The 23,797-nt window shown below is 39.8% G+C and overlaps 1 protein-coding gene across 1 annotated transcript; it reads right to left on the reverse strand.

The window, feature by feature from the left end:
- Positions 1-5,180: 5,180 nt before the first annotated feature.
- On the reverse strand, positions 5,181-23,797 carry LOC311625321 (glutathione S-transferase A2). The gene is made up of 7 exons (XM_084889475.1): positions 22,786-23,797; positions 17,077-17,183; positions 12,541-12,592; positions 11,394-11,526; positions 8,829-8,970; positions 6,486-6,617; positions 5,181-5,539 (listed from the first exon to the last, which is right to left on the reverse strand). The coding sequence occupies exons 2-7, from the start codon at positions 17,161-17,163 to the stop codon at positions 5,417-5,419; spliced, it is 669 nt and encodes a 222-aa protein (XP_084745601.1). The 5' UTR covers positions 17,164-17,183; positions 22,786-23,797; the 3' UTR covers positions 5,181-5,416.

The following is a 23,797-nucleotide window of genomic DNA, read 5'->3' on the forward strand; positions in this document are numbered from 1 at the left end:
ATATAAAGAATTTCCCCCTTGATAAAAGTGAGTCTAGTAATCGAGTGCACAGTACAATTCATGTGTCCTTGGTTACTGAATACATACTTTCTGGTTGATGAAAATCTTTTTTTTAAATTTATATTTATTTTTTTAAGCAAGATAAACAAGTTTATATATTTAAATTATAGTGGAAAAGTTTTCAGCAAAATCAATTGTCTTTTAAAAATCCTAATGGCCTATTATATTTTAACCTAATGTTTTTAAATTGACAATCTTGAAATACAGAAGTTTGCAATTGAGTGCAGTTCAGCCCGTCAGCATTTAGAACATGTTTCTTTCATGTATGTGTAATGTGTGGGAAGCATATATATGAATGCACAAGTACATTTTTGTATTGGAAGCTTGATTTCAAGACAGCATAAAAGAATTAATTAGTTTATTTTTAATTTATTTTTCTTGATTTCAGAGAGGAAGGAAGAAGAAAAGAGATTGAAACATCAATGATGAGAGAGAATCATTGATCAGCTGCCTCCTGCATGCCCCCTACTGGGGACCAAGTCTGCAACCTGGACATGTGCCCTTGACTGAAATTGAACCCAGGACCCTTCAGTTCGAAGGCCAATGCTCTATCCACTGAGCCAAACTGGCTAGGGCAAAGTGTTAATTTATAAACCACAATATTAGGGTCAATTATTTCTACTATGACAGAGCTGCTTTTGACTTTGAAGTCAAGTAGGAAGCTCCCTGAGTATATTTAAAGGATTCTGTTAAGATATTTTTATGCACATTTACCTTCTCAGTGAGTTACACCCAGAAAATAATAGTAATTAAAGTTATTAGTTTGTCCTTTTTATGTCATTACATTATAATTTATTTATGTCTTACAAATTATACTAACATAATTATCCACTAACCTCTTGAAAGGTATTATAATTAGTTTGACAAATCCACACACTGTGACTAATTTTCAGTTTTCTCTTCATTCTTTTTTATTTATTTTTTTTATTAATTTCAGAGAGGAAGGAAGAGAGATAGAAACATCAATGATGAGAGATAATCACTGATTGCATGTCCCCTACTAGAGGGATCAAACCCACAACCTGGGCATGTGCTCTTGGCCAGAATCAAACCTGGGACCGATGCATCAGTTTGCAGGTCGACGCTCTGTCCACTGAGCCAAACCAGGCAGGGCTCTCTTTATTCTTTTTTTGGTGCAGAAGCAGATGAGTTTTTCTTCAGTAGTTCAAATTATGGTTTCTATAAGCTGTAACTTGACACTATACCTTACAAAACACTGTGTCATCTGAGCAAAACCTTATGGAAGAAAGCCAGACATTGGATTCCTGTTTCATCTAGAATGAAATCCCAATTCCTTGATAGTACTCATAGGAGTGTCATCTGCATTCTGCCATCCCCAGCTTTATCCCCACTCTCCAGCCACGCCTCCTCTGGCCTGAAGGACCATGCACTTTCCCACACCGAGGCTTTGAAAATTCGGGTTCCTCTGTCTGAAACCCTCTTGCCCATCTCCTTGCATGCCTGTTTTCTTCTCACTTTTAATAGATCATCACCTCCCCCAAATAAATAACAAGAGCTGTCAAGGATGTAGAGGAAAGGGAATCCTCATGCACTGTTTGGTGGGAATGCAGATTGGTGCAGCCACTGTGGAATACAGTATGGAGGGGCCTCAAAAAATTAAAAATAGAACTGCCTTATGACCCAGTGATTTTACTTATGGGAATATATCTGAAGAAACCCAAAACAGTAATTCAAAAGAATATATGCCCCCCTGTGTTCATTGCAGCATTATTTACAATAGCCAAGATAAGGAGCAGTACATGAATGGATAAAGAAGCTGTGGTACATCTAGACAATGGAATATTATTTGGATATCTTAATAAATGAAATATTACCATTTGCAACAACATGGATGGACCTAGATGGTATTATGCTAAGTGAAATAAATTAGTCAGAGAAAGACATGATTTCACTTATATTAATATGTGGAATCTAAAGAACAATATAAACAAACAAAACAAAAACAGACTCATAGATACAGAGAAAAGTCTGATGGTAGCCAGAGGGGAGGGGAGTTAGGGGACTGGATGAAAAAGATGAAGCACAAATTGGTCGTTATAATATAGTCATGGGGATGTAAAGTACAGCATAGGGAATATAGTCAATAATATTGTAATAACTATATATGGTGTCAGTTGCATACTGGAAATTTCAGAGAAACACTTTGTAAAGCATATGATTGTCTAACCACACTATACCTGAAACTAATACAAAATAATATTGAATGTAAATGGTTTTTAAAAATAAAATTTGAAAAATGTTCTTTTCAACAGCATGAATGGACCAGGAGAGTATTATGCTAAGCTAAATAAGCTAGTCAGAGAAAGACAGATATCACATGATCTCACTAATATGTGGAGTCTAATGAACAAAATAAACTGATGAACAAAATTGGTCGAGACACATGGAGGCATGAAACAGACTGGCAGATCCCTGAGAGAGGGGAGTGGGAAGGTCAGAAAAAAATTGATCATAAAACATATATGCATATATGCATAGCCCATGGACACAGGCAATAGTGTGATGAAGGCCTGGGTGGGACAGGGGCTGGATGGAGGGGGGCAGAGTGGGAGAAAATGGGAGACATGTTTTAATAGTATCAACAATAAAAAAATAATTAATTAAAAATGTTGCCTCCCCAGAATGGTCTGCCCTTGCCATCCATCTAAAGTAAAGCTCTAACAACATGGATGGATCTGGAGAGTATTATGCCAAGCAAAATAAGTCAGGCAGAAAAAGACAAGTATCACATGCTCTCACTCATATGTGGAATCTAAAGAACAAAATAAACTGATGAACAAAATAGATCCAGAGACATGGAGACATGGAGCAGACTGAGGGATCTCAGAGGGAAGGCAGGGGTTTGGGGTTGGGAGGAGTGATTGACCAGGGAACTTACATGCATATACGCATGGCCCATGGATAGACAATAAAGTGGTGAAGGCCTGAAAGGGGTGGATGCGGGTTGGAGGGGGTCAATGGGGGAAAAACAAACAAAGGGGACATCTGTAATACTTTCAACAATAAAAATACATTTTAAAAGTTAAACATAAAAAAAAAATTAGAGCTGTTGTTGGTAAAAGGGTGCATACTTTCAGCTATAAGATGAATAAAGTCTGAGGATCTAATGTATAACATGGTGTCTTTGGTTGATGACATTTTATTGTATACTTGGAACTTGCTAAGAGAGTAGCACTAGAAGGTTCTCATATAAAAAAGGTAAATTTGTGAGGTGATGGATGTGCTCATTTATTCGATGGGGGAATCCTTTCACAATGTTACATATATCAAACATCACAGCCCTAGATGGTTTGACTCAGTGGATAAGTAACTTGAGATGAATTATCCAGGTGGGCCCCAAATCCAATGACGAGTGTCTTTACAACAGAAGAGAAGACACAGACACAGAGGGTGAGTCGATGTGAAGATAGAGGCAGGGATTGGAGTGATGTGACCAGGAGCCAGGGAAAGCAAAAAGCCACCAGAGGCTGAAGGAGGCAGGGAAGGGTTCTCCCCTAAAGCCTCTGAAGGAAGTGCTGCCCAGACAACACTTTGACTTTGAACTTCTGGCTCCCAAAAGTGTAAAGCATATATTCTGCTGTTTTAAGTCCCTCAGTTTTAGTAATTTGTTATAGCAACCACAAGAAACTAATATATGGGAACCTACTTTACCCACAACCATGGAATTATTTTGAAGCAAATTCTAGACAGCCTATCACTTCATCAATCAGTAATTAGGTATGCTAATCTCTAAAAGGTAAGGATTCTTTCTAAGCATAATAATACTTTTCTCTTATCACACTAAAAATTATAATCCCTTAATTTCATTCAATATTCCACATCCCAATTTCATCCATTGTCTCATGAGGGTTTCTTTACAATGAGCTTATGTGTATCAGAATCCATGCAAGATCCCTATGTTGCACTTGAGTGATATGAATACAGTAGAGACCCAATGCATGAATTCATGTACCAGTGGGGTCCCTCAGTCTGGTCTGCAGGATTGGGCAGAAACCAACTCTCCCTGAGGGGTCCTGGATTGCTAGAGGGCGCAGTCAGGGCCAATGGACCCCACTGGTGCATGATTGGGATCAGGGAGGGACATGGGAGGTGACATGTTAAGCAAGGTCAGGTGGGAAGGAGGGGGTGAGGACAGATGGGAGGAGGAATTCCCACAGGCCTGAGATTCACGGAAGGACTTAAAGAAGGTAGTGATACTCAAATGTGCATTTTAGGAAAAGTATTCTGGTTGCAAGGAGACAGCAGACTAGATGGAAGTGAAGCTACAGACAAGGAGCCCTGTGTGTCTGTCAGCTCCCTCCCCACACTATGGGGAAGCTTATTGTGGGGAGAAGAACTCAATATGCCAAAGCCCAGATTTTCTGAGAGGGTGTTCATGATGAGCTCCAAGTGTGGCTGAAGTTAGAAATCACTCCCAACCTAGCCACTCTGGCCCAGTGACAGGACAGAAAAAAAAAAAAAAAAAAAAAAAAAGATTTTATATGTACTCATTAACATATAATTTCTACATGTAATCTGTACCTTGGAAGTCAAGGTCTGAGCAACATTGAGGGATTTGAAAGAAAGCTCAGCCCCACCAAGCATTAAGCAGCAGAACGATGATGTGCCAGGTGGTTATGAACTTTAAGGACAACAGAGTCAACAAAGAGCAGAGATTGGGTCTGCTTTTTTTGTAAATAATTTCCCCACCCCCTAGGACACACTCTGAAACCCTCCTGGACAGGACTCATGGAGCCCCCTCTATCAGCAGCAGCATGAACCTGGGAAAACGACACTCAAGACAGGAAGATAAGTCCTTCAGTGACTCCCAGGCACCTGGGAATGCACTAATAAGTCCATAATAGGCATATCACTGCTGTGTTGCATGAGAACCAAACTCATAACAAAAAACCAAAAAAAATTTTTAATATCAGAAGGAAAACAGCTCCTAAGTAAAAATAAATAAATAAATAAATAGCATTTCTTATGCCATTTCCAAGAAGGGTAGCTATTTTCTTGTGAACAACTGAGAATGTCAGATATGAATTTTACACTTTACTCTTTGATGGGCTCTGTGACAGATATGTGACAATTCCTGGAAAAGATGAGAGACGTCATAATCCATGTTTCCATTTTTTTAAATTTAATTTTGAATTCCAAAAGAAATGCAATTGAAAGAATTGAAAACCTGATTTCATATTAATGAACAAGAATAAACTATAACTAAATCTGTTCATAGGAGATTTAATTATTTTGGAAAAGTTTATTATTCTCACATCTCTAGGTAGAGCATTTCATTGTTGGACAACTTCAGAAGATTGGTCCAGCATGTGCTGGGCATCCATGCCTGCTTTATTTAAAACTTGAAAATCTTCCTGGCTTCTTCCAGTGCTTTTGCGTCTATGGGAGGCTTCCTCTGACTGCCGGGCTGCAGAAACTTCTTCACAGGTGGAAGGTTGCTGATCCTGGTTTTCAGAGCCTACAATGCACAAAGCACAGCCTCAGATGGAGACACAACACCCACCCATCATTACTCAGGCCAGAGAATCTGAGACCCTCCTAACAGGACAAAGGAGTCCCTTCCATTAGCACCAGCAGGGAGCTGGGAAAGAGACACCCTGCAAGACAAGAAGATAAGAGGAAGGAAACACAGTTTAGTAGCACTTCCCCCAGAGACATGGTTAACACTTGATTCAGGTCACAGTCTTTCCTGTCTTCTACCCCTCATGGAGATCTGGTAGCTTCATCACTCTTATGCAGATAAGGAAGACTAATGAGTCTGTCAGAGCAACACAGGGAAAGGCTCCAAACTGGAGAAGTGAATGTGTGGGACAACTGGGCTGGAACTGAAGATAGAAAATATAGAAGGTCAACCATGAGGACAGTCAAAAACAATCGAAAGGGAGGGAGGGAAAGAGAGAGAGGGGGGGGGGGGGAGGGAGAGAGAGAGAGAGAGAGAGAGAGAGAGAGAGAGAGAGAGAGAGAGAGAGAAAGAGAGAGAGAGAGAGAGAGAGAGAGAAGAAGAAGAAGAAGAAGAAGAAGAAGAAGAAGAAGAAGAAGAAGAAGAAGAAGAAGAAGAAGAAGAAGAAGAAGAGGAGGTGGAGAAGGAAAAGGGACAGTGGGGAGGGGAGCACAGTGTTGGAGAGAAGGAGCAGAAGCTAATGACAGAGAAACATTGAGTCCTGGGTCCCTCTCATTGTGAGAGACAAACAACTCTCTTTGGGGTAGTGTCTGCCTCCAATTTCTTTGGCAAAACAAGAGTCTTGTCCTGCCTCAGACCAGGGCCTACGAGCAAATTTTGGAGACCTGGGGGCAGTGGGACATAGACAATGATGTGATCATAACATCGCCAGTTCAAAAGCACAGATATTAGATTCCAAGATGGGGGATGTGGGTTCCCTCCCCAGGGCTGTGAAAGGGGTCACCTTCAGCAGCGGGAAGTTGGCCAGAAGACTGGGGTCAATCTCTTCAACATAGTAGAGAAGTTCAACCAGGTGAATGTCGGCCCTGCTCAGCCTGTTGCCAACCAGGTAATGTTGTCCATGGCTCTTCAACACCTGGTGCATTGGAGGGAGCAGGTTATGAACACGGGTGCACTCAGGCTGGGTCCCCCTGCTCCTGCCCAGGTCTCTCCACCATGACTTTTCACCTGTGCTGTCTAAATGGGAAGGTGAGGAGCATCAAACCACAGTCATTGCCCCTGACTCAATGAGACAGAGAGAACAGGGCCTCTGCTGTTCTTTCCTCACCCCTCAGCTGATGCCCAGGCTACCATCTCTTTTTCCCATCCCTATATCACTGGGCTCCCTCTATGCATCTTGCGTTGGCCCAGGGCTAGCACTGGCTGCACTGTGTGTCTGTCAGCCCCTTGCTCTACCCTTTGGAGCCCTGAACTTTAGCACATGGCTCTCTCTCTCTCTCTCTCTCTCTCTCTCTCTCTCTCTCTCTCTCTCTCTCCTCTCTCACTTGGGCAAAGATCTATCTCTAGGACATCCTTATACAATCCTGAGCAGACTATATCAGAGCCTACATTTCTCCTCTACTCATTTCCTGGTTTATCTCTTTGGAACCTCATGCAAACCTGGTTCACCTCGAACTCACCACCTCTCTTGAAATATGGGCTCTGTCTCCTAGGTTGCACTACATTATGATCTGCTGCTGAAATGAACTGCGGTGATACCTGAAACGCACTTTGTAATTTATCCAAAAACAACATTTTTGACTGATAGAAAGAAGGACTCAGAGGTAGAAACTCATGATAAAGCAAACATAATGAAAGGTTAATGTTAGTATTCCCATAGTGTGTTCAATTATTCTGAATGTATGAAATTTTTCATAATAAAAGTTTGAGGAAAATGTATGGTATTTATTGAAATATTCCAACAATCATAAAGTATGAAGAGAATAAACATACATAGCACCACCAACTAAAGTTAATAACACATTGGCACATACACTTTCAGATTGTGCATGCATATAAAAGAATGGATAATTATCTGGTAAAGAATATGATAAGGTCAAAACCTATTTTGTAACATACATGTTTAGCTGATGTTATCATGGAGCTCTTTGACTTCAGAGTATCTGCATCCTCAAGCTGCAGTGCCTACTGACCTTGTCATTGAGTGAATGTTCCCTAAACTCTCAGCACCACAAGGCCCAGGAGGGTGTATTATTAGATTACTATTACATTTTTCACTCTTTGAATATGGATGAACACACAAGTAATGAATTAAAATTTGTAGAATGAAAGACTGTTTCATAAATGCTTTTTAATGCTTTATAAAGATGAGAGTGTTAGTGTTAAACCTTTTTTATATATAAGCCTCCTATAGCCCTTACAATCATTATTTTGGTCCATAATTTTTATTTAGTTTGATTCCAAGAAATTTGGATCTTGAAATCTTTTTTTTTTTTTAATCTTCAAAGAGACAAATTATGGTCTGCACTACATACAAAATCATGGAACTTTATTTCCTTAATTTGCATAGTAGCTTTCCTCTGAAGTCTGACAATCCAATATTTTGTAGATTTAACATCTTTTCATCTGTCTCTTCCTCTCCATCCCACTCCCCCCATCTCTGTTTAGATACTTCTCATCCATCCCAAAAAAACTGTTGGGCAATCGGTCTCAGGTTTCCTACGCATGTTGCCAGCATATTTTTTGATAAGTTGCTTTCTTCCTGCTTCTCTTGGATGAAAAGCCCCTTTATGATGTTCTCCCAAATCCACTCCAATTGTTAGTTTAGACTCCCAGAGCCTTCCACAGCCCACACTCTAGGTGTGGCCATAAAATGCCATTAAATAGAGCATTCTAAATCAGATCCTAGTAAATTGAAATTTTGACTCAGCTGGTGTTGCTCAGTGGTTGAGCGTCGACCTATGAAACAGGAGGTCATTGATTACGGTCAGGGAACATGCCTTGGTTGCAGGCTCTATCTCCAATGTGGATCATGCAGAGGCAGTCAATCAATGATTCTTTCTCATCATTAATGTTTCTATCTCTCTCTCCCTCTCCCTTCCTCTCTGAAAGCAGTAAAAATATATTTGTTTAAAAAATTTTTTTTGCTGACAGATTATAACTTGGGTATAACTGGTACATATCCTCCCTGCAGCTGATTTTGATAACATCCCTGGAGAACCAGGGTGCTCCATCAGTAGTTAGGAGGGCCCATTGGAAGTGAAGGTCAAAGACCCAGGACTGTCCAAGCACCAGTTCTCTTGGTCCTCTAGTCTCAGTGCCCCCAAACACTAAACAGCCCGCTTACCTTTTCAAAGGCTGGGAGATAACGATTTGTTGTTCTGTCTCTGATCTGGGCCATCTTGGCATCTTTTTGATCAGGTGGGCATAGTGGCAAATGCATGATCATTTCATTCAGATCTGCCATACCTTCTGAATACATATCAATCCTGAAAGACAAAAATGACCCAATTGTCAACTGTCACCTGCCTTACATGTTATAGTTTAAAAATGTAAGAGAATGGGGAAACAGAAGAGGGCAATTCCATTGGGTGCATTTTTATGTGCAGGTCATTCAGCTATGATTTCCTCTTAATTTTAACATTTCATATCAAGGTGGATATCTATGTCTAAAATTTTTGTTATGCCTATGACCAAATGTTCTGACAGAGAACATCAGTGAAGTGTCCAGAGTCACAGGCAGGGAGAAATGCTGGAGTCACTGCAGATTCCCAGTGAGATGCTACCTAGGGTTTGCCATCTCTGCTGTGATTAGTTCAGGGCACAAACTCCATATGATCCATAAAGCTGAAGGCCTGCCACCTGAGGACTCTGCAGAGAGTCCCTGGCACAGACATCTCAGTCATGTCCCTCTTCCTCTCACATCTTGTAATACCACCCAGGCCCGTTTACAGTTGCCCAATATTAGCAGTTCTTCCAATGAGTCCCCATAGAACACAGTCCCCATAGAAAACAGTCCCCATAGAACACGTCCGCATAGAACACAGTTCCCAACCCGCTCCGTGTGTTGTCTCTAAACTTTGGCCCTGTTTGCACTGCTCAAGACTCCACCTGAAACATCCCCTGAATGGGTGTGATTCTTTATATAGTTCCAACCAGCACATAGTCCAGGAGATAGATTTTTATTGTGCTTAACTGGGCTTCCTATAAGACGTTTTCCTTTTTTAAGAGATATCAATTTTATAGACATTTAATTCAAACACCACAATGCCACTTTTTAAAATGTATAATTTTGTGATTTTTTTTCATAAATTCACAAGTTTCTGTACCATCACTGCACTCTAATTTCAGAATATTTCCACACCCCCAAGGGAAATGCTGTGTGCTCCCGCAGCATTCCACATTCTTCCTCCCCCCCCCCCCCCCCCACTCCCACCCCACCATCCCCTAGCCCCTGGAAACCAAAATTGCTTTCTGATTCTATGAAAAGAAATGTTCTTGACACCTCATCTGAATGACATCATACAACCTGCACCTTTGGTGTCTGGTTTCTTTTATGAAATGTAATGCTTTCAAGGCTTATCCATGGTCACTCCTTTTCATGGCCAACTAATATTACAATCATGGATACACAAAACCTTGTTCATCCATTCATTGGTTGATGGACACTTTTTGAATATTATGAATAATGCCATTATGGACATTTTTGTACAAGTTAGAGTGTGGATATATTTTTTATTCTTTTGGGTTCATGCTTACTTAGTAGTGGAGGTGCTGATATGGTAAATCTATGTTTAATGTTTTGGGTAACTGTCAGATAGTTCCTTACAAGATTTTAGTTTCAACCATGTGGTCCCATCACATCAGAGAGGAGACCCCTTCCCAGATGTAGTGGTATTGAATAAATCTGGCTGCTTCAGTACTTACATCAAAATGCTCCAGGCAATTGTAGCATCTTGGGCACCAACCTTTACAAACCTTTGTCAAGTGGCCAGTCCACACAACTGGCTGATAAAGTCGGTTCCTGCAAACTATTCTTGTAATTTCTGGACCTTAAAAGTTAGCTCCTTGCCGAAACCAGTTTGGCTCAGTGAATAGAGCATCGGCCTGTGGACTGAAAAGTTCCTGGGTTCAATTCTGATCAAGGGCATGTACCTTGGTTGCTGGCACATCCCCAGTAGGGGGTATGCAGGAGGCAGCTGATCGATGGTTCTCTCCCATCAATGTTTCTAACTCTCTATCCCTCTCTCTTCCTCTCTGTAAAAAAAAAAAAATCAATAAAATATATATTTAAAATTAGCTCCTTAAAATATATATATATATATATATATATATATATATATATATATATATATATATATAATATATATATATATATAATTGATTTTTTTACAGAGAGGAAGAGAGTGAGATAGAGAGTTAAAAACATCGACCAGCTTCCTCCTGCAGACCCCACAGTGGTGATGTGCCAGCAACCAAGGTACATGCCCTTGACCGGAATCAAACCTGGGACCTTTCAGTCTGCAGGCCGACACTCTATCCACTGAGCCAAACTGGTTTGGGCAAAATTAGCTCCTTTTGATCATTTCCTCCCACAGCCTCTTCTTTAATGGTCTGAGCACCTGGAGTCATGACTCCACCATCCTCTTGGCTTCATAGTTCACCAGTGTTTAGAAACCTCTGTCACTGCCTGTGCTACAGCCATGGACTGAATCTTCTCTAAGAAGGGGAATCCCTCCTCTTCATGCTCTCTGCTGGCCTGGACCTAAGCCTTTATCTCCAAGGCCCATGCTGCTGCTGGTTATGATCCCCCGACACAATCAGGCTCATTCAATGAAGAATCTACATTTTTAATAATTGTTGATGGAAACACACACACACACACACACACACACACACACACAATACCTACAGGGCTCTCTCCTTTATGTCTTTCCCATACAGGTTGTATTTGGTGGCAATGTAGTTGAGAATGGCTCTGGTCTGTGCCAGCTTCATCCCATCGATTTCCACCATGGGCACTTGCTGGAACATCAAAGACCCATCTTTTGAAAAAAGAAAAGAAAAAGTATAGTGAAATGTCTCCGCACTCATAGGATGAAAAGATGTTTGTTAAAATGACTAAAGATATGGATGGAAACAAAAAATTATGGCCTGATAACGTTTTAATAGAAATTGTATTGGGTTTCCACTTCCTGTAACCTTTTTCTTCACAATCTGCCTTTTATTTTTTTAATTTATTATTTCACTTATCTTTTTTCACTTCCCATCCAGATGCATGTAGGTGCCTGTGTTTTTTAATTGACTTATCTTCATGGATAATTTAGGAAGAAGTTGGAGAGAGGCTGCCAAGGGCCACCAGCCAGATGCCATTTCCAATGGGGAGTTCCCAAAGTAAGTCTGGTGGAGTTCCTGGCATTAAGGCAAATTCTAAGTGAGATTTCTATGTAGCTGTTCTGAGTGCTCTTCAAACTCCAGCACTGGTCACTGTGTGCAGGCAGGCCCTGCTTTCCAGACTCCAATGCTGCTGGCTCTTTCTCTTCCTCTTCCTTTCATACTGTCGCGTGGCCTTCCAACTAATTCAACACCATCTTGTTATCTGAGTCTGTAATACTACTGGGATATTACCTTGTCAAACCTGCCTGAATCTTGTCAAACCTGCCATGTTGAAGGCAACTACTGGGTTTATTTCTACTCTCTTCACCCTGATGCATGTGTTTGAGTGTGGATGGATAGATGGAGTCCTGAGCAGACACACCTTCACTCATGGTGTATGCAGAGAGGCAGGAGAAGCAAACAGGGGGTATTCCAGCTCACAGGAGGTGATTGCTTGGCAAATACTCTGAGAGTTCAAGCCCTTGTATCCTAAATGTGTGATAAGACCTGCTCAAGGACCCCCATCCTTACACTTGAACCACTTTTCTTCCTCTCTATGCCCCCCTCCTCCACCAATCCCTGCCAGCTCCCACCATGCACACAAATAGGCATTGCTTGGTGTTCAAACCTCACTATTGACTTTATAGATACCGTTATCAGAGAATTTAGATACATAGTCTTACCATTTCTTAACTTTTCCAGGTCTTCTGGACTTTGCAAAAATTGCTCTTCAAACTGGAAAGTAGATACAGTAAAGAAGTTCTTATTACTCATTCCATTGAAGTATAGAACTTAAAAAAAAACACACTTTATTATTGTGAGTATTACAGATACTCTTCTTTCCCCATCCCTCCCATTGATCCCCCACTACCTAGTTCCCACTTCATTCCAGGCCTTCACCACCCTATTGTCTTTGTCCATAGGTAATGCATATATACATATAAGATCTTTGTGGGGTTTTTTTTTTTTTTTTAAGATCTTTGGTTAATCTTTCCCCTTCCTCCCTCCCTTACCTCTGAGATTTATCAGTCTGTTCCCTGTTTCCATGCTTCTGGTTTTATTTTATTCATGATTTATTTTGCTCATTAGATTCCTTGTTTGTTTATTTTAATTTTTAGATACAATTGTTGATACACTATGTATTTATTGCCTCATTCTCTTCCTCCTCTTCTTCCTCCTCCTCCTCCTCCTTCTTTTTTCTCTTCTCCTCTTTCTTCTCTTTCTCATCTTAAAGAATACCCTTCAATATTTCATGTCATGCTGTAAAACTCTTTATCTGACCTTCAATTCTAAATGATAGCTTTGCTTGGTAGAGCAATCTTGGTTGTAATTTCTTCCTATTCATTACTTTAAATATTTCTTGCCATTCCCTTCTGGCCTGCAAAGTTTCTGTTGAAAAATCAGTTGAAAGTCATCTGGGTGCTGTCTTGTAGGTAACTAACTGCTTTTCTGATGATGTTTTGAAAATTCTCTGTTTTTAAACTTTGGCATTTTAATTATGACATATCTTGGTGTGTGCCTGTTTGAGACTCTTTGTACCTCCTAGCCTTGTAAGTCTATTTCTTTCACCAGGTAGTGGGAAGTTTTCTTTTATTATTTGTTCAAACAGGTTTTCAATATATCGCTCTCTCTCTCTTCTTCTCCTGGCACCCCCATAGTATGAATGTTTGTATGCTTGAATTATTATATGTAAATTATTCTTTATTTCGGTTAGTGTATGCTTAATTTCTGACTGGTTCTTATTCAGGTCACTTATGTTCTCACTAACTTTCTTGAAATTCTCATTCATATCCTTGAAAGTCTCACCAAGTCCCTTGAAGATACTTGAGCAACCTCATTAAGATACTTGAGCAACCTCATAACCATTGTTTTGAACTCCATATCTAGTAGTTTGCTTGCTTTCATTTAATTTAGTTGTTGTTTTTTTTCTGGAGATTTCTTCTGTGGGTTTTTTTTTTTTTTTTCATTTATTACATGAACCCTTTCCACTCTTTTGAAAAGTCTGAGACACACTAAGGTAGAATTCCCAATTAAAGAAAGGAAAAAGGGCCCCCAAATCAGTTTTTAAATTTTGATCAAAAAACAATCTTTGGTTTTTGATATGATCCCTAGATGTGAATATCACCTCTTTCATGTGCTGTTTTCTTGAGCTTGAGCATATTACTGACTCTTTGCATGTCTATATTTTCATTTATAAAATGTGTGTAGATATGGTATCTGTGCTATAGGTTGACCGGAATAAATTCAGTTAGGTATGCAAAGTCCTTTGATCAGTACCAGGTGCACAGTAGGTGCTCAGTAAATATAAGTTGTCATTATGTTTTAAGGATGGCTGCTTTTCATATCACCCATCCTCTTCCTTTATTTGTTAAATTTAAAGCAATCTAACCTTGGTGAAAATATACTCTGTTGTTGACCTACTTTCCTTGCTCCACACCCTCTTCAGTCAAGCTGTTGCAGAGGAGAGGAAGCCTGGGATGCTCCCAGAATCACGTGCTGCTCACCTCCTGTGCTGAACCCCAAAGCTGAAGTCTGGACTACAACAAAAATGTTGGGCTACTGGTGTATATAGAGAAAAAACTTGGTGGCACTATTTGCATTTCTGAGCATTTTTTTAAAATTATAAAATAGAGAAAGGACGAAGTTAAACTCCTATGCATTCATGAAACAATCAAGAAAGTACAAGCCAAGGTACATCTACTATGGAGAGATAACACTAGGAGGGCACTTGAAGGGAAGCTCCTGTCACACAATGCTACCTCACCTGAAACCCTCTTTTACTGCTCTGGCCCAAGGCACCAAATCCATGAGTTTATCCCTCTCTGGGTTCCACAGAGATCCCAGTGCCCTCTTATTTTAAAATTAGTTATTTAAAGAATTATTTTAAAATGAGTTTCTTAAAGTTATTTTAATTGAGAGGTGTGTTTCTCTTTAACACCTCTAGAGGGCAGAACTAAACAGAGTGCCACAGAAACGACCAGTTTTCCACAGAGAATCTGGAATTTTGACAAGGTTGGCTGTGCTCTTAGGTGCTCCCATTCTTCTTTTATTCATCTGTTTACTTGTCTGCATCCTGACTGAATTATAAGCTTCCTGAGGACAGAGACCTTGTCTGTCCTGTTCTTCTGTGTATCCCCAGAACCGAGCACAGAAGCTGGCACTGAAAGGTGCTCAACAAAATCGTTGCTGAGTGGGTGTATTAAATCTTTTAACACACAGTTTCTTACAGTCTGCTTCTCCCTATATTTCTGGTTTAGGCTTTAACTTAAATTACATTTATTTTCTAATAGTGTTTTATTTTTTATCTCTTTATTATGGAAATTTCTAGCATAAAAATAAACAGAAAATTATCATCCTGCACCCATCACCCAGTTTCAATAATTACCAACTCAATCCAACCCTATGTCATGTTTATGCCCACTCTCCCGCTCTTGTAATAACTTGAAGCCAATTCTAGACATCATATATTTTACCTTTAAATACTTCAATCTGTTCCTCTAAAACATAAGAACTATTTTTAAAATAACCACAATACATGATCACACTTAAAACATCAACAATAATTCTTTAATATCATCCAATATTCAATCAATGTTCATGTTTTTAATGTTGCATAAATATTACAAATGATATTTTACAGTGTGTTTAAATTCAAATCCAAATAACACATTGTGATTGTTTCTTTAAATTTTAATTGTTTGTGTTCCTTAATAAGAAGAATTTTTTGTTGTTGTTGTTAATCCCCACCCAAGGATATTTTTTCCATTACTTTTTTTTCTTTAGAGAGAGAGCGGAAGGGAGGAAGGGATGAAGGAAGGAGAAAGAGAAAGAAGAGGAAGAGGAAGAGGAGGAGGAGAGAAAGAGAAACATTGATGTGAGAGAGACATTGGTTGCCTCCCTCACCCATACTGACCAGGATGGGGATAGATCTGGCAATGCAGGTATGTGCCCTGAACCAGGAATTTAAACAGTGACCTTTCACTTTGGGGGCCATTGTTCTAACCATTTAGCAAAACCAGACAGGGTGAGAAGAAATTTTAATAATACATTAGGTTAAATCTGTTCATCTCCTAATATCTGGCAGTTTTCGTTTTAATGTAAAACTCATCAGAAGCTTTAAAAAAGCTTATAGCTTACTGAGAAAGTGTGTCAGGACAGTATGAAGCTAGGAAAATTCCTGGGCAAGTGGAATAGGGAAACTGAGACAAGAACATTAAACCAGGCCAAACAATTTGAACCTATGGACAGATAGTGAAACACAAGACCAAATCTTCCCTAACATAGGACACTTGGGAGCAAAAGGTTAATAATTCTCCCTGACCAGAGAATACCTAGGTTAACTCACCTGGTCAGGGAAATAGAATACAGAGACCCAATTAATGCCATTTGTGCCATCCAAACCCAAGGAAAAATGAAGTCAGAGGAAAAAAATAACAAAAACCCCATTAGAACCAGACAGTCCCGAGGTAAAAGTAAAATAGTAAAGCAGACCAAAGAATAATCCTGAATTCCTTATACACTTATTTGGATGCATCAACATGTTAAAAACACAACTGCAAAGCTGATGAATATTCTATGAGCCACCCCCTCTCCCCTCTAAGATTTTCCTCCACAGGGGGAAAATATATATATATATATATATATATATATATATATATATATATATATATATATATATATATATATATATATATATATATCTCCCTCAGGATAAAGACCAGTGCAGGCTCATTCTAGAGAACACCAATGCCCCTTCTTGGGCATGAACTTTTTACTTCCTCTGAAACTCTAAAGGTCTCCATGAGACTTGCAACCAGGAGAGCAGCAGGCTCAGCACCTCATCCTGTCTCCAAGGCCCCCTTTTCTCTGACTTCCCAGTGAGCTAAAACCATCCCCTCCTTGGTTCACTTTTTTCCTCTAACGTTTCTAGGGAGCCAAAGCAGACCACTGCCTAGCCTCTCTCTTGTTGCTTCTTCTCCCGTAAGTCCTTCCTTTGCTTCACTTCCCCATCTTTTAAAAAGCTAAACAAACACATTTACAGTACCCTCAAAATCACCTGAACTCGTGTTGTGCAACCTTTCCTACACCAAGTCAAGAACCTACACACTACACCCTGGCCTGAGGCAGACCCTCTCCTAGCCTGTCCCTGTTCGGCAACAAAAGTGCTTTGATACAGTCCATTTTAGATCCAACTTAAGATGACAGAACTCAGAACCCACCTCGACTCCAGCTGCAGCCAGGAGCCACCGGATGGACTCCATTCGGCCTCGTGCGTTGAAGTAGTGAAGCTTGGGCTTCCCAGCCATGATGCAGTCTCCTGGTTTCTCTAAACACAAATGAATGAATGAATGAATGAATGAAGCACAAAAGCAAACATTCACTTTCTGATGTGGGGTAGAAGAGCACCAACAATGCTGAGGAAGTATCTGCCTTCTCTGTGGCAGAGTTGGAAGAACCCCTGGAACGTATTTCTTGGTCTGATTTCTCACTCATCACTAGCCACCCTAGCGAAATTACTCCAAACCATTGTCATGTTTCTATTGGGTAAAATCTGATTGACTTGGCAGGCAATAGGGGAGAGGGTGTGGTAAAGATGTATTTGTGGGTGTTACAGGGAGGGGAAGGATTATGAAAGTGATGACTATTGAAAATCTCCTAATGATTCTGGCTCTTTGAACACATTATATCTTTAATCCTCATAACAGCCCCATAAATTAGTTATTATACCCATTATTCATCTCATGAAACCAAAGGCACATTCACAGTCATACTCCTGCTAGGGATGGAAATGGAAATCTAAAAATGAATGAAAAAAGGGCAGGGCTAGAAACCACCCAGGTGTGGGCCCTGGGGGCCTGTGAGGCACCTTGAAACCAGAGGACTTCATTGAGAGGGAGAAGGGGGAGGGACCAGAGTCAGTCCTCAGCACCGTGGAGGTTATGCTGCATTTGTTCAAAAGCTGAACCTAGGGCAGAGACTCACTCAATTGTAGCTCAAAAGACCCTAATTCTTTCCACAAACACAGGGTGCTAATTCCTTACCTTTTTTGAAATTCTACATTTTCCTATACTTGGTGTTTTTTATAAACTAGAAAATTAATGTTACTGCATTAACTTGACAGTCTATGGAATGAAATTAACATTTGTTCAAGGCCTACTATACAATGGGAATTCTCTCACCTATTTATCTTCACTTAATCCTATAAAAATCACCTGAGATGGATTCTGTTATTACTTTCCTTTTACAGTTGGGGATACTGAGGCTTCCAGAGTAACTTGCTCAAGGTTAAGTGGTGTCCACCAACTTAAAGAATGAAATTAAAACGACAAGTGTTGGCGAGGTTGTGGAGAAAAAGGAACCCTTGTGCACTGCTGGTGGGAATGCAGACTGGTGCAACCACTGTGGAGAACGGTGTGGAGTTCCTCAAAAAACTGAAAATGGAACTCCCATTTGACCCAGTAATCCCACTCCTAGGAATATATCCCAAGAAACTAGAAACACCAATCAGAAAGGATATATGCACTCCTATGTTCATAGCAGCACAATCTACAATAGCTAGAATCTGGAAACAGCCTAGGTGCCCGTCAGCAGATGATTGGATCCAAAAACTATGTTACATCTATACAATGGAATACTATGCTGCCATAAAAAAGAAAGAATTCTCATCATTTGCAGCAACCTGGATAGAACTAGAGAACATCATGCTGAGTGAAATAAGCCAGTCAATGAAAGAGAAATACCACATGGCCTCACTCATTTATGGATATTAAAGAACATTATAAACTGACAAACCAAAAGTCAGATATAAAGACAGTAAAGCAACAAGCAGACTGTAAAATTACAGCAGGGAGAGTAGGGAGATCTGGGAGAGATAAGAGATCAACCGAAGGACTTGTATACATGCATATAAGTACAACCAATGGACACAAAACTCTGGGGAGGGAGGGTATGTATGGGGGGGGGCAATGTTAAAATATGTACACAGATAATAATTTAATTAAAAAAATAGGGAATATCAGAGTGCATGTTAGGTAGAACAGGTAATCATTGTTTCATGAGGCTTAGTGTCAGTTATGTTTGTTGTTTGTGTAGGTATGTGCATATGTGCACACTTCCTTGGTTATTATAAAAGGAGGGGATACTTTGGTTGTGTATGACTTATCCCAGGCTGCATAGGAACTGTACATAGCCAGGAAACTGAGAATGAAACTCAATGCTTCCAACAAGAGAAATAACTAGATCTATCATTGCATGAATGGAAACACACAGGACTCATTAAAAGCATGAATCACAGAGCCAGGACTTAGAGAGAAACAGTTGCATTTTCTTTGTAAATCCAAAATCCAAAGTACTATTTAGAAAACATTAATTCTCTTGAACATTTTTGTTGTTGAGGAGTTTGAGACAAAACATATACTCTCTTTACTCAATGGATATATCTCTGAAAAAGTGAGTGGACTGGAATTTTAATACCAAAATGTTTTTAATATCCACATTGTTAATGTGAGATTCAAAAATCTAAGCTTTAGAAAGTAAAGACTATTGTGGAAACATAGTTAATCAACCTGTTTTGGGTTTTATGTTTGTTGTTTTTTAAAATATATTTTTATTGATTTCAGAGAGGAAGGGAGAGGGGGAGAGAGATAGAAACATCAATGGCAGAGAATAAATGATTGGCGACCTCCTGCAAGCCATACACTGGGCATTGAGCCCACATCCCAGGCATGTGTCCTGACTGGGAATCAAACCATGACCTCCTGGTTCTTAGGTTCATGCTCAACCACTGAGCCATACTGGCTGGGCAATCAACCTGTTTTATAAGTACAATAGATTTTTGTCTATTGTGCTTCCTTATCATGGAAAATGGAGATGCAATGATTCAGCAGAACGAAGAGGGGAATTTAGCACTAGCATGTGGCAGTTGTTCACAGAGCTTAGTGACTCAAATTCTCTCACTAAGCTGCTTCCTCCGTTGATTGAGGATCAAGTTACAAAGAGAAATAATTTATATCTTATGTAATGCTTTATCATAAAGCTCCTCCTTAAAAACAACTTTCTTCCCCCTCCAAATAGGAGGTACCCAATGTACTGATATAACTGGGCCAAAAGTTAACGTGAAACTGCCTAGTCAACAGAAAATGAGAACCACAGATAGTCAACAACTTGCCAGAGGTCACACACCTTTGTTCCTGATTCTCAGTATCTACTTACTGTGCCTCCCCTCTACAACGACCCTAGGAAATAGCTTCTAATATCCTGTTTTAAAGATGAGGAAACTGAAGTTTAAATGGATAAAGCACCACCCCTATTCTCCTATGTTTTATTAGTGTTAGGCCAGTTCGAACTCATCTTCTGATTTCATAACACTTTGGCAGACTTTTTTGCTTCTCTCCTGAGAGCTTTGTTCATTTTTCCCACTCATTAGTCAGCTAATGGCTAAAGAGGAGGGAAAGAGAAAAGTGTTGCACTCACAAGTTCTTTTGTGTTCCCTGATTTTTAGTGGTTTGTCAAGAAGAACTATTAATATGTGCATGCCTTGCTTTACATTGATATCCTAAAAAAACTGTGAGTGGATGGGGAACTGGCATCTCTATATTTCACCTGAATAAGGAAGTCAGCTTGAAAGGAATTTGTCCGATGATAATTCTGTAGTAAAGGAGCTAAGTCTCTGGGGGTGGTCCTCATCACAGAGTTTTTGTTTGTTTGGTTTTTTTTTTTAACAAAATCAAATCCAAATGGTTTACTATCACAAGCAATGCAAAAGGACTACATTTAATTAGTTACTAGCTTATAAAACTGGACTAAAACCAAAATTAATTATATGCTGCTTTGAGGCACAGAAGGAATGAAGCTGGCTCCAGCCCTGGGGGAACCATATGTGGTAGACACAGTCACCAGACCAGCTCCTTACCCTCTGGGTCAGAGTCAGCAGAGAAAGACAGGAACCAGGACTGATCCCTGCTCTCATTGGTCACAGTCTGGTGGGCAGACATGAGAACCTGATTAGGTCCCAGCGCTCATTTGTCACACCCTGCTAAGGTTAAACACTGAGATCAAGCCTGCTCCATGCCCTCAGGGGTCACAGACTGATGGGGGAGAACAGACATCAGGTTGGGTCCCATTGCTGGAGTCAATGTGTTGTGTTGTTCAGTGGAGAGCTAGTCCCTCGCTGCAGCGCTGTCCTAGACTTCTCCTACAGGTCCCAGCTTTCTTGAGGCTGGTTTGCTCCAAGAGAGCCCTCACAGCATTTCTTAGCACAGAGATGGGAGACATAGAGACAAAGCTCAACTCCTTTCCCTGTAAGGTTCATATAGTGGCCAGGTTGTTTAATATTTGCATCTCAATTCTCTCTTCTAGAAATAGAGCTAGGTAATGTGTACTTTTGAGAGCTACTGAGAAAATTAAATGTGAAAATGTATATAAAAGTCATGATAGGAATTAGTAAATGCAAGTCCCCTTCTGTTCCCAGCTCTGGAGAGTCTTTGAACATATTAGTTCATATGTCTTCTTTTATCTGTTTATCTATCTGTCTATCTATCTTCTTCATCATCATCATCATCTCTCTGTCTGCCCATCCTCTATCATCTATCTGTCTATCGTGTATATCTACTCATCATCTATTTGTCAATCTATTTATCTAGCTAGCTAGCTTAGATAGATAAACCCACATGCCTGGGTTGTGGGCTCAATCTATCTCTTGATTCAGAGTTCCAGAACAAATATGATTTTATTCACCCACAGTCAATCTGCATGTTATCCAGCTTTTTTCATTAACCATGTTATCCTAACAGACACATATTTTGTCTGTTTAGTTGAAAATACTTTATGGTTGACTTTGCAGTTAGCTATTACATCTATGTAATCTTTCCAAGATAAAGTTGTCTTAAAAAATGCAGTGATTCTCTATCCATTTGCACCTCATTCAACTCCACAGACTGTAAATAGCACCAGGATGGAACTCTACCCCACTCTGTGTTTTCCTTCCAAGTGCAGAGTGAAATGAAGAGAAAAAGTGAGAATATTAACCTTAACCATGGTGACTGAATTGATGAAGTGATTTTACAAGATTTTACAAGATTTCTTGTAAAACTTATAAACCAATGATCATTGCTGCTTCTTTAGGTGTAAAGCTTGGAAATTTGAGAAAACATATGTTAACTTGATTGTCAAGTACATTCCTTAAAACTAATTAAAATCACATTTCTTTAATATTTTTCAACAAACAAGCAAAAAAAAAAAAAATAGAACAATGGACAGGACAGCGTCTCACAACAATGTATTATCCAGCACGACACACTAATAGCATCAGGGTTGAGAACACTGTTCCAACCATTTGCTAGCCTGGCCATAAACCCCAGAGAGAGTACGGGACTTCTCAGTTAGCTAATCACAGCTGAGACTGAGTGCAATCTAGTGCCACTGACATTCAGACTGATTTCATCCTATCATAATAAATTTAATTTTGATCTTTCACAGCCTCTAAAGTATTAAACAGTATTGCCATTCACAATGGCTGCATGTTGACTCAACAGAGAAAGAAACTTCAGAACAAACACCTAAACTCTCTTGCACTGTCTATCTATCTTCATCATCATCATCATCATCATCATCATCTCTGATGATGCAGAGCAGGCTTGCACTAGTCAGGTTCTCAGATTGCCTAAAATGCTATCATTTTTTTTCTTCTCATATTATTACTTTTTCTCACACCACAATGCTCATGCCCTTGCTTTCTGAATTCTTCACTTTTACATTTTCATAAAGATGCAAAACAACTCTTGAACTGTTCCCTAACACACCAAGAAGGCATAATGTGAGCATAAAACAGACATTTTCTTGTACTATGGACACATTTTGAAATATTGTTTTAGTGACTTCTCTGTGAGGATGTGGTGCCATCTATGAAGGTTTATAAAATCAGTACTTACCTTATTTAAGTCTTTCTCCCACTTGTCTCAGCAACTCACAGCCACCTCTTCGTGTGTTTGGCAGCCGTTTTTACAGTTGAGTAACTCCTCCCTGAAAGGGGGAGCTTTCAGATAAGGGAAAGCCCTTCCCACAATGTTCAGAGTCCATGGGTTCAATGCTAAATAAGAAGAAAAATGACAAGTCATCCTCGGATCATGAAACAACTGGTTAATATGTTCCTTCTCAGGGTCAGCAAATAAAAGATTAAACAAAAACTTTTCAGATTATGCTGCTCTCTCTGCCAATTAGTGGGCATGAATTTTTGAAGAGTTTGTTGTGAAGTTGCATGAATTGGATGCAAGGACTAAGGCAGATGATAAACCTGTTCTGTGAGCAGCGAAGGGAGCTGAGGACAGGTAAGGGCAAGCTGATTGGGGAATACTTTTTCTGTTGGGTTTCAGATAAAATACAGGACACCTGATTAAATGTGAATTTCAGACAAGGGGCATTCTTATAGAAAAGTATTTATTGTTTATCTGAAATTCACAATAAACTGAGCATCCTGTATTTTCTCTGCTAAATCTGGCAACCTGATTAGTACACCTTTTCTTCTATGCCACACTCATATCAGCCTCGACAGCCGCTGGGCCTTTGCACCAGCTTTTTGAGCCACTACAGCATTGTTGACCGTATATGTTTAACATCAGTTTTCCCCTAATTCTGTGAAGTTTTGGAGGTAGGGCTTTTATCTTGTTTCCAGTCATGTCCCCATTGTCTGGCATAGCACCTGGCACACAATAGCTCAATAAATAATATAGTTTTATAAATTATTAAAGGGAAAATTTCCAGCAAATACAACTATAGAGAGAATGGTAGAAAGTAGAGAAAGCTCAACATACCCATCCCCCTGCTTCAGCAATTGTTAACAATGTTTTTTATCTGCACCCTGTTGGGGAGGGGAAGGAGAGCATGGTGGTGGCCTCCTAAAAAGACAGATCCATGCCCAAATACTTGGAATTGTATATGTGACCA

This window comes from Pipistrellus hanaki (assembly GCF_964339955.1).
Source record: "Pipistrellus hanaki genome assembly, chromosome: 7".
NCBI lineage: Eukaryota > Metazoa > Chordata > Mammalia > Chiroptera > Vespertilionidae > Pipistrellus > Pipistrellus hanaki.

Excerpts from the sequence above, each read along its gene's own strand:
- LOC311625321 (XM_084889475.1), bottom strand. The coding sequence starts at position 17,163 with ATGGCTGGGAAGCCCAAGCTTCACTACTTCAACGCACGAGGCCGAATG. Across the intron at positions 8,971-11,393 it reads GACATAAAGGAGAGAGCCCT|GATTGATATGTATTCAGAAG; the intron begins GTAGGTATTGTG and ends TTTGTCTTTCAG. Across the intron at positions 5,540-6,485 it reads CCAACTTCCCGCTGCTGAAG|GCTCTGAAAACCAGGATCAG; the intron begins GTGACCCCTTTC and ends TGTGCATTGTAG.